We start from the raw sequence: 13860 nt of genomic DNA on the forward strand, positions 1-13860 counted from the left end.
TTCTGTTTTTGTCTTTTTGTCGGGTATTTTTTAAACAGAGTCTCGAAGAACTATACCAGTTCTCTGGGAGCTGTAAGGCTCTTTGGGGAAGATGGGAAACTTGTACTTCCCAGCAGCGTATGTTTGGAGATGGATATTTTAGAATATAAAGCGCTAAATGCGTTTCTTAACTTCACAAATTTAAACTATTATTGACATAAACCTCGCCATTTAAAGACTGACAAGACTTTTAATGAAGTTCTCAAACAAGAACAAAACAACACAAGAAAGTAATTTATTTGAATGTGTGCCGGTATCTATGTTTGATTTGTTTTAATTTAATTTAGTTAGCATCGAAATCTTATACATTTACATCAAAAATCAAGATTTATTTGCTAAAATTTTTGCAAATACTACATTAATAGCTTAGGTGGTTTGAAAATCAGAAGTTTGGCGATAATATTTATCGACTTATCGACTTTATAAAACAAACATGGAAAGATAGCTGAATTTTTTAGGAAAAGTCACCAAATTTCACGTTTCTACAGCAAACAATGCAACTGTACGCCACGTTTTGCTGTGACTATTTGCATGGGAGGCCACAGCTAGTGTAAATAGAGTTAACGGCACTTAACATCCAAAATGAAAATTTCTACAGCTATACAAATAGTGGAACATTGTCATTCAAATATTCTAGACTCAGAGATAAACATTTGTAGCCATAAAATGCAATTAGCAGCAACTGGTTTGCTTGCCGCCATTTGCACAACATGAGTCTTGTTCGTTTATGGATGAATCCTCAGATACGTCTTCTTTCATCTTTATGTCGTTTAATTTCACCAGTTCTTGCTGTTGGTGCTCTGTGTTCCGTGTTACTTCCATTTCTTCCGGAACTCCGAAGCGAAAAAAAATGCGGACTTTTTTTGGAAAACATTCGCCGTCAACGAGGGGAACGAAATATCGAGGATCGCTTTCAGCCGGTTTGTTGCTCCCTAACAAAACCACAAATAATGTTTAGATTACGGTGTCAAATATTTGAAATTCTCGAAGATTTTATTATTGTTTTATTGGGTTACCTGTTACAAAAGACACTATCAGCCCTGTTAGAAGTGCTGTCAGGAATCCAACGATTCCATAATAAAGATTGGAGATGGCCCAAATATTATAGTAGAAGAAAGGCCTTCCGATATAAAAGACCATCAAATTTAAGCAAACTCATAAGAATAAACTTCAGCTACTTGTTTACACAGGACAAACAACTAATTTAAAGCAACATAATTTCACTCAGTATGCTCGAAATTGTCCCCACTTTGTATTCACAGGTTCGTCATCAACCGTTAGCGTCGTAGAATTGAATTCCAATTCACTGTAGGAGTAATGAGCTGTGCTGGCTACTGTTGTCGTCCAGTTAGCAAGGGCGGTATCACTCGTACAATTTTCTGTCGTTGTTGGCAACAAGCTCGACTTCTCTGGAGGTATCCCATAAACCTTCGCACTGAATGCAATCCAGGCGACGAAAGCAGTGCCAAGGGCGTGACCAATCACCGCTCCCTACGTATAAGTAAATGTTACAAAGGAATACTTTAAGTATTCAAGAATACTGTCAGTAGAGTGAACAAACACTGTAATTTAAAATTGATATCTGCTATATATATGACTTTCAGCCTATAACACATACATAGAACTTATAACTACGACAATGTTTGCTACGTAGATTTTACCAATGAAGCGATGCTAAATGCTTTACTTTAACAAGCAATTATTATCTGTCGTGTCAGCAGTCATGCACGTAAAACTACCACAAAGTTTTTAATAAAGGTATTTAATTTAATAATTTTATTGCCTAAAACTGTTTTGAGTCAAATCAACATCAGGCGCAAATAAAGTATCACCTAATAGTTTACAGAGCAAACCATTAAAGTTGTCGTTAAGTAGCAGGGAGTCGAGAAAATGTTAACGAGCTAAGCTACTGACTCAGCCATGCATTTTCGACAAAACTTTACAAAGTGCTCACGTTATTCCTATATTCATATCGTTGACCGCTTATATGTTTCTATCCTTTAGTCTAATGCATTTTAATTCCTGGTTTAATTTAACTGTTGTTTCATCCTGCGTTCTGTAAAGTATCAGTGATACTAAAATAAATTACGATCGTTATAAAACATACTTTTATGAGAATGAGTTCAAAAACAACTGCAATTAACAAAGAAATGCTTTATTGTCGATTAACAATGATTGCCGGTTTATACAGTATACTGATTCATTTTCAACAACATGGTAATTAATCATTTACTGTGTATCAACATAACTTAAACAAAAATTTGAAATCACGAGCAGCCCGCAGTAAAACAATATAAGTCTTGTATGTTTAGTGAAGTGTTCAATATGTAGATAATACAGGTACTGTGCAGGTGAATACTGTGATCAAGAAAAATAAAAAGTTTTTGTGGCAATGCAGTCATTTAACCGTCCCCGAAAGTATAAGTGCTTTCGAAAGCAATTAATTTCGGTCCATGTAGGCCTACATGACTTGCCAAAACGTATGACGTTGCACATCATCACAACTATTATAGGGAATAGAGTTTTTTCGTAGTTGCAAGGACGGAAGGACACGAACTGCTAACTATATTGGAGTCCCACGTCAAAGCCTTTACTTGAAATAAAAAAAAACACATTTAAAAAAACAAAAAATATGTGACACTTGCACAAATGCTTGCTCGGTAACCGGGACTTGAGTGATGAGGATCATCGTATGGTTTAAGTCGAGCAAAACCTTTCCTCACTCCAAGGAATTTCATCTCAATTAAAAAAACAATTTCTTATAGCCTACAATGTTGGCCTATATAATCGGAAACACGCACGTTTTTGGCTAATTAATAGCCAACAAACTTCGTATAGTCGCTAAGAACTCTGTTTTGAAAAGTATTTCGGATGGGGGTATCTTTGTGTTGTTTTGCTCATAAATGATATATAATTACTTTTAACTAGAGCTGCACGTATGCATGCATGCAAATATTAACGCAGAGGCCGAATCCATACAACGGAGTCGAAGGTGGAGTGTCTGCTACCACGTTAGCCCCGCGGAAAATTTGTGAAATTATTTTTGCATATTCATTCGCAAAAATCGCTCCAAAATTCAAGGTTTGATCGAAATTTCGGAAGTTGGAACATTTCGCACAAAATGCGAACCAAAATTGTTGAGACAGCGCTTCGAGGTTTGTTCGGTTTCACAGATCTAATATTTTTCTCAGTGAGAAGACTCGGAGGAAGATAGCTGTGACGTTGTTTTTTAATTTACAGTTTTACAGTAATTAATCTTGCCACGCCTCGCATGTTGCTGAAATCATTCTACCGATCGACTACTGCTGTGTAGATGTGCCCTGTGTTATTGTTTTCGATACTACAACTGTTGTCAATGCTGAGCAATGCTTTGATTACGCTTACTCGGTGAGACGTTGAACTGGTTGTAGCCTAATTTGAAGTTTTTGGAAAAGTTAGTGATAATGGCATATTTTTCTATACTGCTCAGATGTCGTATATAATTACATATGCTGTGCTATGCTATTGCTCAGTCGTTGTCATATGCGTGTGACAGGATTAAGTCGTAGTGAAAGAGATTGTTTGGTCACAGGACAAAAAGTGTCTCAAGGAAGAAAGCTGGTCAAAAAGTTCAAGAAGATGACGTCAAATGAGGAAGTTATTTGTTGATTGATATTCATCGTCGTTAGAGAGTGCAATCGATGAACAGACATTGCTTGCCACTGAAACGCCAGATCCCGGGCATCCACTTAGGAGGTATGTACATTGCTGATAGAAATGGAAACGACTGCTTGGCGATAGTTTTGCCGTATAAGTTTGCCAACGCGTTGACGTGCTCAGTTGTATTCATTGCACTGACAGAAAGCCAGAGCATGTCTTGGCAACGTAAGCTGTGACAAGGCAAAGCACAAACGAAATTGCAAGTAAATCCTTCTTTTTCCTATCTACTTATTATGTGTCATTATCTTAACGGTTGGCCCAACCATGATCTACTTTTCTTGTTTCGACTGATGAATTTTGCATGTTTTAAGTCGTTGTTGCTTTAGGTAGCCTTTTTCTCCTAGTGACCTAGTTGTTTATTTGCAGTGTTTTATTTTTATTTTACTATAATAGTAATATTTTTGCCCCTCCATAACGATTAACATAAAAAATAACGCCACAAACAACATTAACGACGAGATGTCAAACTCCTTCACCAGATTGATTGTAACCGGAAACAACAGGTTGGGCTGGTTGGATAGATGTGGTACGCTTGAATGATCATCTGCTTAAGCGTAAACAAAAACGGGAACAAATTTTTGATCAATACCGGCCTGATCTTGCCTGAGTTTGTGTAAGCTTTTAAGCGTGACGCAGCTAATTTACTAGTTTCTGAACTAAACGCCCAATTGATGTGTATGTTAAGTTTTACGAGCACGAGTTTTAGACAGAGGTATATTGTAGCATGTGACGATGAAGAAAGGCTTTTGGTTTGAGAAAGAGTTGTTTTATAACTGTGCCTGAATAGTTTGCGGATTATCACTTACGTAGGGTAATGTACCTTGCAGCATAAACTATTAGTGGCTGTGTCAGTGGAATCTATCAGTGACTTACGTTCAATTGTTATGTTATCATATTATTTTATGTTCTTACTTAGTTGTTGATTCGTTAATTTATCCGCCGAAAGGAAGGACAGGTGTAGAGAAAATGGCAAAATTGGTTCTTGGTTACTGTATGGGATCTTAGATGCCGCGGAGAAGCGCTCCGTTGTGTGCTCGAATACCTCGGTGTTGAATACGAAGACAAAAGATACAAATTATCTGGCAAGCCCCCTAACACTGATGGTAGTTCTTGGTTTGGCGTGAAAGCTCAAATGAATCTAGATTTGCCAAACTTACCTTACATCATTGACGGTGACGTCAGAATGACGCAGGCTTGGGCGATTTTGAAATATCTGGTTCGGAAACACGCAATTCTTTTCCCGAAGACTGAAGAGGAGATTCGAAATTGTGACATGTTGGAGGAAGTTGGGAGAGATCTGGCGATGCCTTTCTATACTTTTTGTTACAATCACGACGATTTTGACGAGGCAAAGAAAAAATATTTCGGCGAAACTCTTCCAAAGTTGCTGGACTAGCTGGAGAAATTCCTCGGCAGTTCTAATTGGATGATCGGAGATAAAATGACCTACGTCGATTTCTACTTTTGCGAGGTGCTTGACGTCATCCAATTAATGACGTCAGATTGCTTGGACAAGCACCAAGGCATCAAGAAGTACGTGGAGAGATTCTACGCCCTGGACAAGATTGCAGCTTACAGGCAGTCCGATCGATTCAAGAAATGGCCCATCGTTGCCCCATTCGCGAAGTGGGGAGGAAAATGCGAAGACTGAATCAAATCACCGTGGAACGTTTAACAACTTGTGCTCGTATACTTCCTGGTATTAGTGATGTGTGACTGTTATCGTGATCATTAACATATTGTATCGCAATAACAATTTAATAAAACTAATGACGTAAGTTGTAATAATTTTGAAACAGAAAACTGCAAAGTCGTTTGAGAATAAATCTACACCCTGGATACTTTCCACAATAAATGACAGACAGACAGACAGACACAAACATAAGGGCAGTGGTGGACTAAACGATTCATAGTAACTGATAAGCGTGGAATGTAAATACTGAAGTTATCCTCGCACCTGATATCGGTTGTGTCCTTTTGGAATTCCGATAAATTGTTGAGTTTTGTTGAAACAGAATGGAGCTTACGAGCTGCAAATACCTTTAATCCTTAGCATGCTGCACAGTAGTAGGCTAGGGTGTAAGAAAAGTTGAAAAAGTAATACTAGTATATATATACTCCTTATACTCTATCCTTATCAAGTCAGCAGAAGGGATATCTTGTGGTAGAGTCTATAATACTCGACCACCGCTTCGGTACAAAGCAAGGAATGCCCATTTCTTTGAGTGTTTGATCGCAAACATTTGCACAAATCCCAACGTAAGCTTTGTGAAGGCGAGGTATGTTGATTCCGAGAAGTTACTGTAGTTCAGCTGCAATTGCCAGCAAGTACAACTCAGCGTCAGCAGACGCAGAAATACAAAAGAGATGTCAAAGTTTATTCTCGGTTATTGGGACGTACGAGGCTTTGGCGAAGCGATACGATACATGCTTGAGTACCTTGAAGTGGACTACAAAGACAGGAGGTATTATGGCGAATATATTTTGTTCCTTTGTGTATTACTTGTGTGAAGTATTACACAACAAACATATTCGCCATAATGACCACGTACACTGGCGATAATTGTTATAATATGATCGAGGACGATTGTTGGTTTTTTCACCGCATATAATTTGTAATAATTAATCAATCCGAAATGTAGCCTAAACACGGTACGTTAACTTAAAGCATCTCATAGAAATTCTAACATTTCTTAGAAGAAATCTATTTTGTTTACGTTTTGCAAAAATCTCTTTAGACTTTTGGCGCCGTCAAGATCCCGATCTTTAACGTGTTGTGGGGCGCCACCGCACGGTCTGGTGCAAACATGATAATTAAATAGTACAGTAAACAAATAACAAATTCAAACACCTGTTAGGAGCTGCTTGAAGAACAATGCCTTTTGATTTCTGGCCATGGCATTGTTAATTACATTTTCGAGTAAGACGCCGACACTTATACGCTTTCGCTTGGAATTCACCTTGGAGCAAATTTTGTTGCAGCTCTGGAATTTACGCGCGATTCTCGAACCTTCGTTGCCAGTGTTCGTTCTTCGTTCATTCATTTGCCTTGTGCAGTCAAAGTGGTTACTTGGCAGTTAACAGTAACTGAAGAATAATGAAGGTGACTTACAAATTACAAAGCAGAGTTAACTTCAGTTTAGAGATGTGTTTACCAGGTGCACTGTCAAGTGGAGATTTATTGGAAAATTCATTTAATAATAATTAAAGAAATTTCAGTATTTAATTTAAGATTTCCTGAAGGCGTTTGGCTTAATCTTATGGTATAGATTGTCGAGTAACAGGTCGTTGCACTCTGCAGAAAACAGAATGATTTAACACTGTCTTGGCTAGCTAGTTCACTAATTCATTAAATTATGATGGTGTTGTCAGGTATGCAAGTGATGATTTATTAAATGTTGAAATGTCGTTCACTCGTCTGTTCATTGTATTAGACTTGGGCTTAGTATTTGTTGTATGGTCGTTGTTGGCATCTTTTGCACCTTTCCATGCCTTTGAATGTTTGGCTTTATGTGGTTGAAGTTTGTTCCTGCTTTATTGCCGCTGAGCTCTTTGCGCGCGCTTTCGCGTCGATTCTTATGTCGTTGTTGCTTTTCTGCGCTTTGGCGTTTGTTGCGTTGTTGGAGCCGTTAAGTGCTGGTTTTTAAGCTTGATTTTTTAAGGATGTCATCTCGTTGTCTTATTCAGTGCTTGCCATGCAGTGAGTTTCATTTTAATGCAAATTGGTGGCCTTTAAATCTGTTGCAGTCAGTTTTATCTGCTTGCTATTTGCAGAATTTGCGCATGACATACCGATACCAGCATTCATCTGACAAGTCTGGTTTCCAAAAGCCTCCGTAAAGCTGATCTAATATCTGCCAATCTAAAACCTCTCGCTGGAACAGAATACTGCAAGATGAGCACAGGACAGCTGTAAGCAGTAGACAGTGTTGGTACAGAAAGCTTCCCCCGGTTTCTTCAGTCCAAGTGTAGTTTAAATACCTAAATTTTTTTCCAGTTTATTTTCCTCGTGTGGCGATACGTGGATGGGGAGCAGCGGACTGTTTATTTAGATGTCAATGTCAGAATGAGAAAACAAGTGTCAAAGGATGGGTTGAGATTTTAAGTTTAGATGGCTAGGTTGAACAGAATAAAAACGGAGACATGAAAATATTACTTTATTTAACTAAATTCCTTTTTTCAGTGAATTTTTCGAGATTCTTTTTTTCGGGTGACGTCAGCCATGCTTCCAGTTTTCATTTTCATCTATCCCAGTCACGTGCTTCACTTCTGGTAAGTTGCAATTTAAAATGTATTTTATTGCGATCCATTCTTTTAATCTTAAAATATTTAGCTTAACACTTTCTCCTGCTTGAGATCCTTCAGTTTCCGAAAGTCTTAAATTGTGAAGTTAACCTGTTTTAAATTATCATCTGCATTTGTTAGCATAAGTTTGCATCACACAGTTGGGTGTTTAAGGTGTTTTCATTTACTGTACTTTCCTATATGTTTCAGATTCTAAATATTTCAGTTCTACATATTGCACTGCACCTAACGCAAGTATTACTACTGTGGTTATAGTATACTGTGGTTAGCAAATAAAGTTGAATACTCGTATCTACCATAAATCGTATAAATTTCGCGTTATGCTTTCTGTTGACATTTGACAACTCTTTTTTGCAGACTCCCGTCAAAATGCAATCCAAGTCAATCAATGCCTTCACTTCCAGATTTACAGTACTGTTAAGTTTTGTATTTTTGTGCGATTTTTATACTTTCTTCCTTTCCTCTTGCGTTTTTTGTCGTCTAAACTAAAGAAACTTTGCTGGCATTACATTAAATACAAACAATAATTTTGTAAACGTGCTGGAGTCAGAAGACTTTCTTCTTTATCTTTTGATATTTCTTGAGTTTCTGTTTTTAATGTTTCGTTTGTTTGTTTTCATGTGGTTTGCGAAAGGAACATTTTATTCTTGTGTGTTTACTCTTTACTATATCGAAGGTGCAGCACCCGATGATTTCGCAAAGTCCAAAGCGACCCCTTTGGTGAGGGTATAGGCTAGTTTAGGGTATCTTAGGTGGGATCAAAGTGTGGGATCAAAGATTAGCGTAAAGATTTCCGACATTTTGTATGTCTATGGGAAGCGCAAAATGTCAGAGACCTTATTTTGGGTTTTTAGATAGAACAGTGCTCGCTTAGGTTATCCAGCACTATTTTATTTTATCCTTGCGAGCAAATTTGTCTGTTTTGTTTTTCAACCTTTATTTTCAGGTTTCCAGGTGAAACAAACAAACTTTCAGGTAGTATTTGGTTTCAACTTTCAGGTAGTATTTGGTTTGTTCCAACTGTCTTTATCCCGCTTCTCTATGCATCAGTATTGCAAAGTGGGGGATCTCCCGTACCTAAAGAACCGTTCCGACTCCTGTCACCTTGACTCAGTGGAACGGCTTACTTAAGAGCAGTTGACTGTTTGGCATCATCAGAGGCATTCAGCTTTAACAAGCGTTTTATAAATTAGGTCAAACTCTCGTTCAGAAATCTGGTCTTTCCGCCCACAATTTGGATAGCGGTAAAAACGGGATTTTTAAGTCTCAAACCTCCTTTCAAACGCCTCGAGATCAAGTGAAATCTCATATTTATACGCATACGCGTTATAGCAATTCTACATGAGCTTTCATCTTATGCTAACTTTATAATTCGAGATATTTTGGATTTCTTCAGTTAACGTCAGGTCAGGAAACGTTTGTTCATCCTGTACCTAAGACGGAACAACAAATGTTTTTGTAAACGAAAGTACTTTTGCTATTATTTTGTTTGAATTTTTTACCTGGTTTGTGTGTTAGTTCACATCACGTCACCGCATTGCACGTCACAATGCACTTTGCAAGGTTACAGGTTTCTTCCAAATCATTCCCAGTGCTATGGTTATGAAGTTGTAATAGGCAGCAATGTGTTGAAATGGTCTAACTCGTAAGAATATTTATTGCTTCCTTGTGATACAATTGTATCGAGTAGATAAGTGGCAGCCTGATTTGATAAATAATAGTTGTCAGCTTCTTTCAGCGCACAATTTCGCAGCGAAACAGATTGTGCAAGTCTGTGTAAGTTCAGTTGTCGACCCTACATAGCTGTGCGGTCAACGACATTTATGCACAAGGTCCGCAAGTCCAACGCTTATGAATACAAGAAGTGTATTCGACGTGTTTTGTTTCCAAAAATTCGGCAACTGATGTTGGAAACCACCTCCTTTTATCTTGGGTTCTTAACTTACTCCTTGTTGTCAGCAAGATATTATCATTATTCGTGCACGGTCAGTAACGCATGTTTAATGCGAAAACGATTTTCTACACGAGGTTCTGACATAAAAGAAAACGTAAGGGAACGCAATTCGTGTTCAAAACATATAAACGATGCTTGTTCACTTTAAATCCTGGAAATATGAAAGCAAAATGTTTGTTATTAAAACAATGCAAACCCCGTCTACAAAGTTTTGGAAATGGCGCAGTTTATTAAAATTGCATTTAAATTCTTCGGTCGTATTATTTCCAATTTACACCTATTTTTTAGTATTATTACACCTATTGTGTTCCATTGTATCCAGTCTTACATATACAGTGTTGATTTCTGTGTACTGGGTATTAATTGTATTTATTGTAAACAGCGTTATGGTTTAACTTGTGTGTTTTACTCCAAAACCAATAAAGTTTATAATTTCGAATGTTTAAAGAACGAGAGATTTATTGTAAAAACAGGCCCTTGTCACGTATTTCTTAGGAAGCGGTTTCTTAAAAAGAATGAGTCATGTCACAAGACTCGAGACTATGACAAAGCAATTCCCAACCGCACCACAATGTAGTGGTAGAAGCATGACAACCTAGCAGCAGTAGGTTTCGGGTTCGATTCCCTCCCAGGATGACTTTTTTATAGACAATTACATCTGATTGTAATAAACTGTAGTTAATGCCTTCATAATATGCCGCTGTAGGTAGCTCTGGCGTTTCACACATCAACTTCGTACTATAGCTCCCATGTTCGGTTCCCTACCCAGGCATTTGACGCCTGGTTATTTACGGTAATAAACCCAATACTATTCATGCTCTTTTGAGTTACCACTTTGTAGCTCGTTTGCTTCGACGCCGCAAGTTCCAGGTTCGATTTCCAGCCATACAGCTGAGTCATGAGTGAATAAAACACAATTTGGAGAGGTAGATATCTGGTGTTCGGCCGTAAGCCACTGATCAGTTCTTAATACTATGGTGCCTGCCAAGATGAAGGCACGGTTTATGGAGTGGCACAGTAATGAGCATTTTTATTTGGATCGTCTCTTCCGAAACATATATATTTGAAACTCAGAGCAAAGCAAAGAAATGGATCTAGCAAGATTGCTCGTATGAATTCTGCCTCTTAGCATTACTACATAGCAGGTGTGACTATTGCATATGTATACCATTCATTGTCATGATGTTTTTCTGGTACAACTTTGAACTACGCGACGACCCCGTGGCGCAACGGTAGCGCATCTGACTCCAGATCAGAAGGTTGTGTGTTCAAATCACGTCGGTGTCATTTAAACTTTTTATCTCAAAGTCATGATTCGGACGAACGGTTTCAGGTCAATTCAATTTCTGGACAATTCAACTCAAGATAACTAAAACTCAGGATGACCCAATCAACATCTGTGGGTTGAATAATCCTTGTGTGTTCAATCATTCTTGGTTACATCGCAGGTTGGTTGAGTTGTCCAGAGTTGAAGCGATCGTGGGTTAAATTGACACCCTGACGAACAGAGGACAATGCATAGCAGGTGGAAGGCGTTGCTTAGATGATCATTGCACGGAGGAGTCACGGAAATGATCGCGCACTTTGTCATTGACATCGGTGCAAAGGATGAGGTTTCGAGTCCTTGCAAACTTCAACTTAATTAATTTTTTCCATTTTTTTCCCAAATGATGGTAACTAAGTTGATTAAAAAGGGTTACTCTCAAGACGCGTTGTAGCTCGCGATATATATCACAGAACACGGAGGAAAAGGTCTTGGGTTCAGCTCGGTGCTATGTGACTGAATATTTTTCGTTTCAAAATTTAACAACTGATACATCATCGTTGGTTATATATGTTGCACCACATGGTATGTGTGTGCAGCTTCGTAGCTCGTGTGCTTCGACACTGTATTCGGTGCTGCAGGTCACAGGTTCGATACCCGGCCTGGGTATCAGCAGCAGCATGAAAGTCCGTAGCCTACTACACAGAGTAGGAGGCAGCACAGGGGGTCCGGCCGCACCCGGGATTCGTGGTAAGCACTGACGATGATAATTATTTTTTATGTTGGTCGGTTAATGGTTAAGATATATATTTGAATTTTTTGGCAAAATAGCTCCCTGCGTTTAGCACGATTGGATAAATTTTGCCTACTGGCATGGGGGTAGCGGGTTCGATACCCAGCTAGGGCAGCAGACGCGTTACAATTTTTTATTCCGCCTATTGTGGTTAGACCTACAATGAATTAGGGGGACGCCACATCTCCCCCACCCAAGCGATCCCACCAAGGCACCGCTACCTCACCTGCTTGGTTTAGTGGGGCTGGAATAATTTTCGTCATGGTTGCTGCTAATTTGTGGTTGTGTAGCCCCGAACCTAATCCAAGCGATCCCACCAAGGCATCGCTACCTCACCTGCTTGGTTTAGTAGGGCTGGAATAATTTTCGTCATGGTTGCTGCTAATTTGTGGTTGTGTAGCCCCGAACCTAATCCATGCGGAGTAGGCTTAAATAAAGCACGCCTAATTATCTCACATATCTCTGAACTTATCTCGACTAACAACGTTGCCTCTTCTCTTAAATCTACCACGTAGCTGTATGTTTAAACCCTCACAGCCCGATTTTTGACTGCGTAAAGCCGCAGAAAATAATTGGTTCAGAGAAAACTTAAATACCTTCCAACCTGCCATCAAAAGCGAGTGTATGGTTAGTATGGTTACCGAAACGATGTTTTTTCCCCATCTACTGATATTGAGCATTTTGCTTGAACACATCACCCGTTCGTCTGCTTCGTTTTTTTAAATTCTTTTTTTGTCGGTTAAACTTTTATGGGTTTTAAGTTTTTAACGGCCGTGTTAGTAGTTACAAGCAATTGCTACCTTTACTTTTGAACATGTTTTAAGCCTTTTCGACCGTCATTTTCCCCCTTCATTAGCGCATCCTTGTCAACAACTGGCTTGATCTTTTCGTCCCCAGTCCCCACCGCGTTATTAGTAAAATTTAAATGATTGAATTGGAAATTGATCATTACAAAAGTTGAACATTTACCGTTTGAGCAAGTCGCGCCCTAAAACGATCGTGTAAGGAACATATCTCTGCAACACAGACATCCATCTTTGTTTTGTTATCATTTAACTCAAGATGCAGTGCTCGAAAGGAGCTGAAAAATTAGTACGTATTTATCTGACCATATGCAAGTCATTCCGGCCTTTCCGTTTCCGTTTTAACTTCCGAAATGACAGAAGCTGCAACGCCGGCATGTGACAGAGACGGATGTTACTGTACAACATCGACTGGTGCGGTACACAACCCAATATGTCACCGGCACACAACATAACTGCACCTTGACGTTCCGAAAGGGCGAAGTAAATACAAATGTGTGAGCACGGCAAGAAGAAATGCGCAAAAACTGTCATGCTGTTGGGCATAAATAATTTTAATTATTGAAATAACCACTGTGATGAAATTCAACAAGAATCGAAAACCAAGAAATTCATGAGTTATGTATCAGAGTCTTAAAAAGTCATTGGTCTTAAAACAAAACAGTCAGTCCCCTCCAAGCTGTAGCTGGAACCATAGCAAGCAACACCAAGCAACTGTCAAGATGGGCGGGAAACCCCCAACAGAGACAAACAACGAGGTGCAAGCCAAAAAGGATTCGAGAGCTTGATAAATTGCCAACGTTCGAAGAACTGAAAAATGCCGTAGCATTAACACCAACTCGAAAAGCCGCTGATTGGAACGGCATCCCGGCTCATCTCTATGACCGAAAACGTATTTTTGATTTTATTAAATAAAACGTTAAAACACAAAACTGACTGTTCTACCTCCCACCGAACTCTTAAATAGGTCACACAGCCCGTTGTTTTAGCTCTTTAAAAGCTA

The 13860-nt window shown here is 38.8% G+C and overlaps 2 protein-coding genes, 1 long non-coding RNA gene and 1 other non-coding gene across 4 annotated transcripts; 3 read left to right on the forward strand and 1 right to left on the reverse strand.

Annotated features, from left to right (window-relative positions):
• Positions 1-219: 219 nt before the first annotated feature.
• On the reverse strand, positions 220-2728 carry LOC143470688 (sodium-coupled monocarboxylate transporter 2-like). Its single transcript, XM_076968953.1, has 4 exons — positions 2681-2728; positions 1289-1530; positions 1056-1159; positions 220-971 (listed from the first exon to the last, which is right to left on the reverse strand). The coding sequence occupies exons 1-4, from the start codon at positions 2726-2728 to the stop codon at positions 712-714; spliced, it is 654 nt and encodes a 217-aa protein (XP_076825068.1). The 3' UTR covers positions 220-711.
• A 1469-nt stretch (positions 2729-4197) lies between these two features.
• On the forward strand, positions 4198-5134 carry LOC143470689 (glutathione S-transferase 2-like). Its single transcript, XM_076968954.1, has 2 exons — positions 4198-4241; positions 4744-5134. The coding sequence occupies exons 1-2, from the start codon at positions 4198-4200 to the stop codon at positions 5132-5134; spliced, it is 435 nt and encodes a 144-aa protein (XP_076825069.1).
• A 2069-nt stretch (positions 5135-7203) lies between these two features.
• On the forward strand, positions 7204-8662 carry LOC143470874 (uncharacterized). Its single transcript, XR_013119415.1, has 3 exons — positions 7204-8010; positions 8233-8277; positions 8401-8662. It is a non-coding gene; the product is annotated as an uncharacterized LOC143470874 (long non-coding RNA).
• Positions 8663-11212: 2550 nt separating this feature from the next.
• Positions 11213-11284, forward strand: Trnaw-cca (transfer RNA tryptophan (anticodon CCA)). The gene has a single exon. It is a non-coding gene; the product is annotated as a tRNA-Trp (tRNA).
• The last annotated feature ends 2576 nt before the right edge of the window (positions 11285-13860 follow it).

This window comes from Clavelina lepadiformis, chromosome 9 (assembly GCF_947623445.1).
Source record: "Clavelina lepadiformis chromosome 9, kaClaLepa1.1, whole genome shotgun sequence".
Classification (NCBI taxonomy): domain Eukaryota; kingdom Metazoa; phylum Chordata; class Ascidiacea; order Aplousobranchia; family Clavelinidae; genus Clavelina; species Clavelina lepadiformis.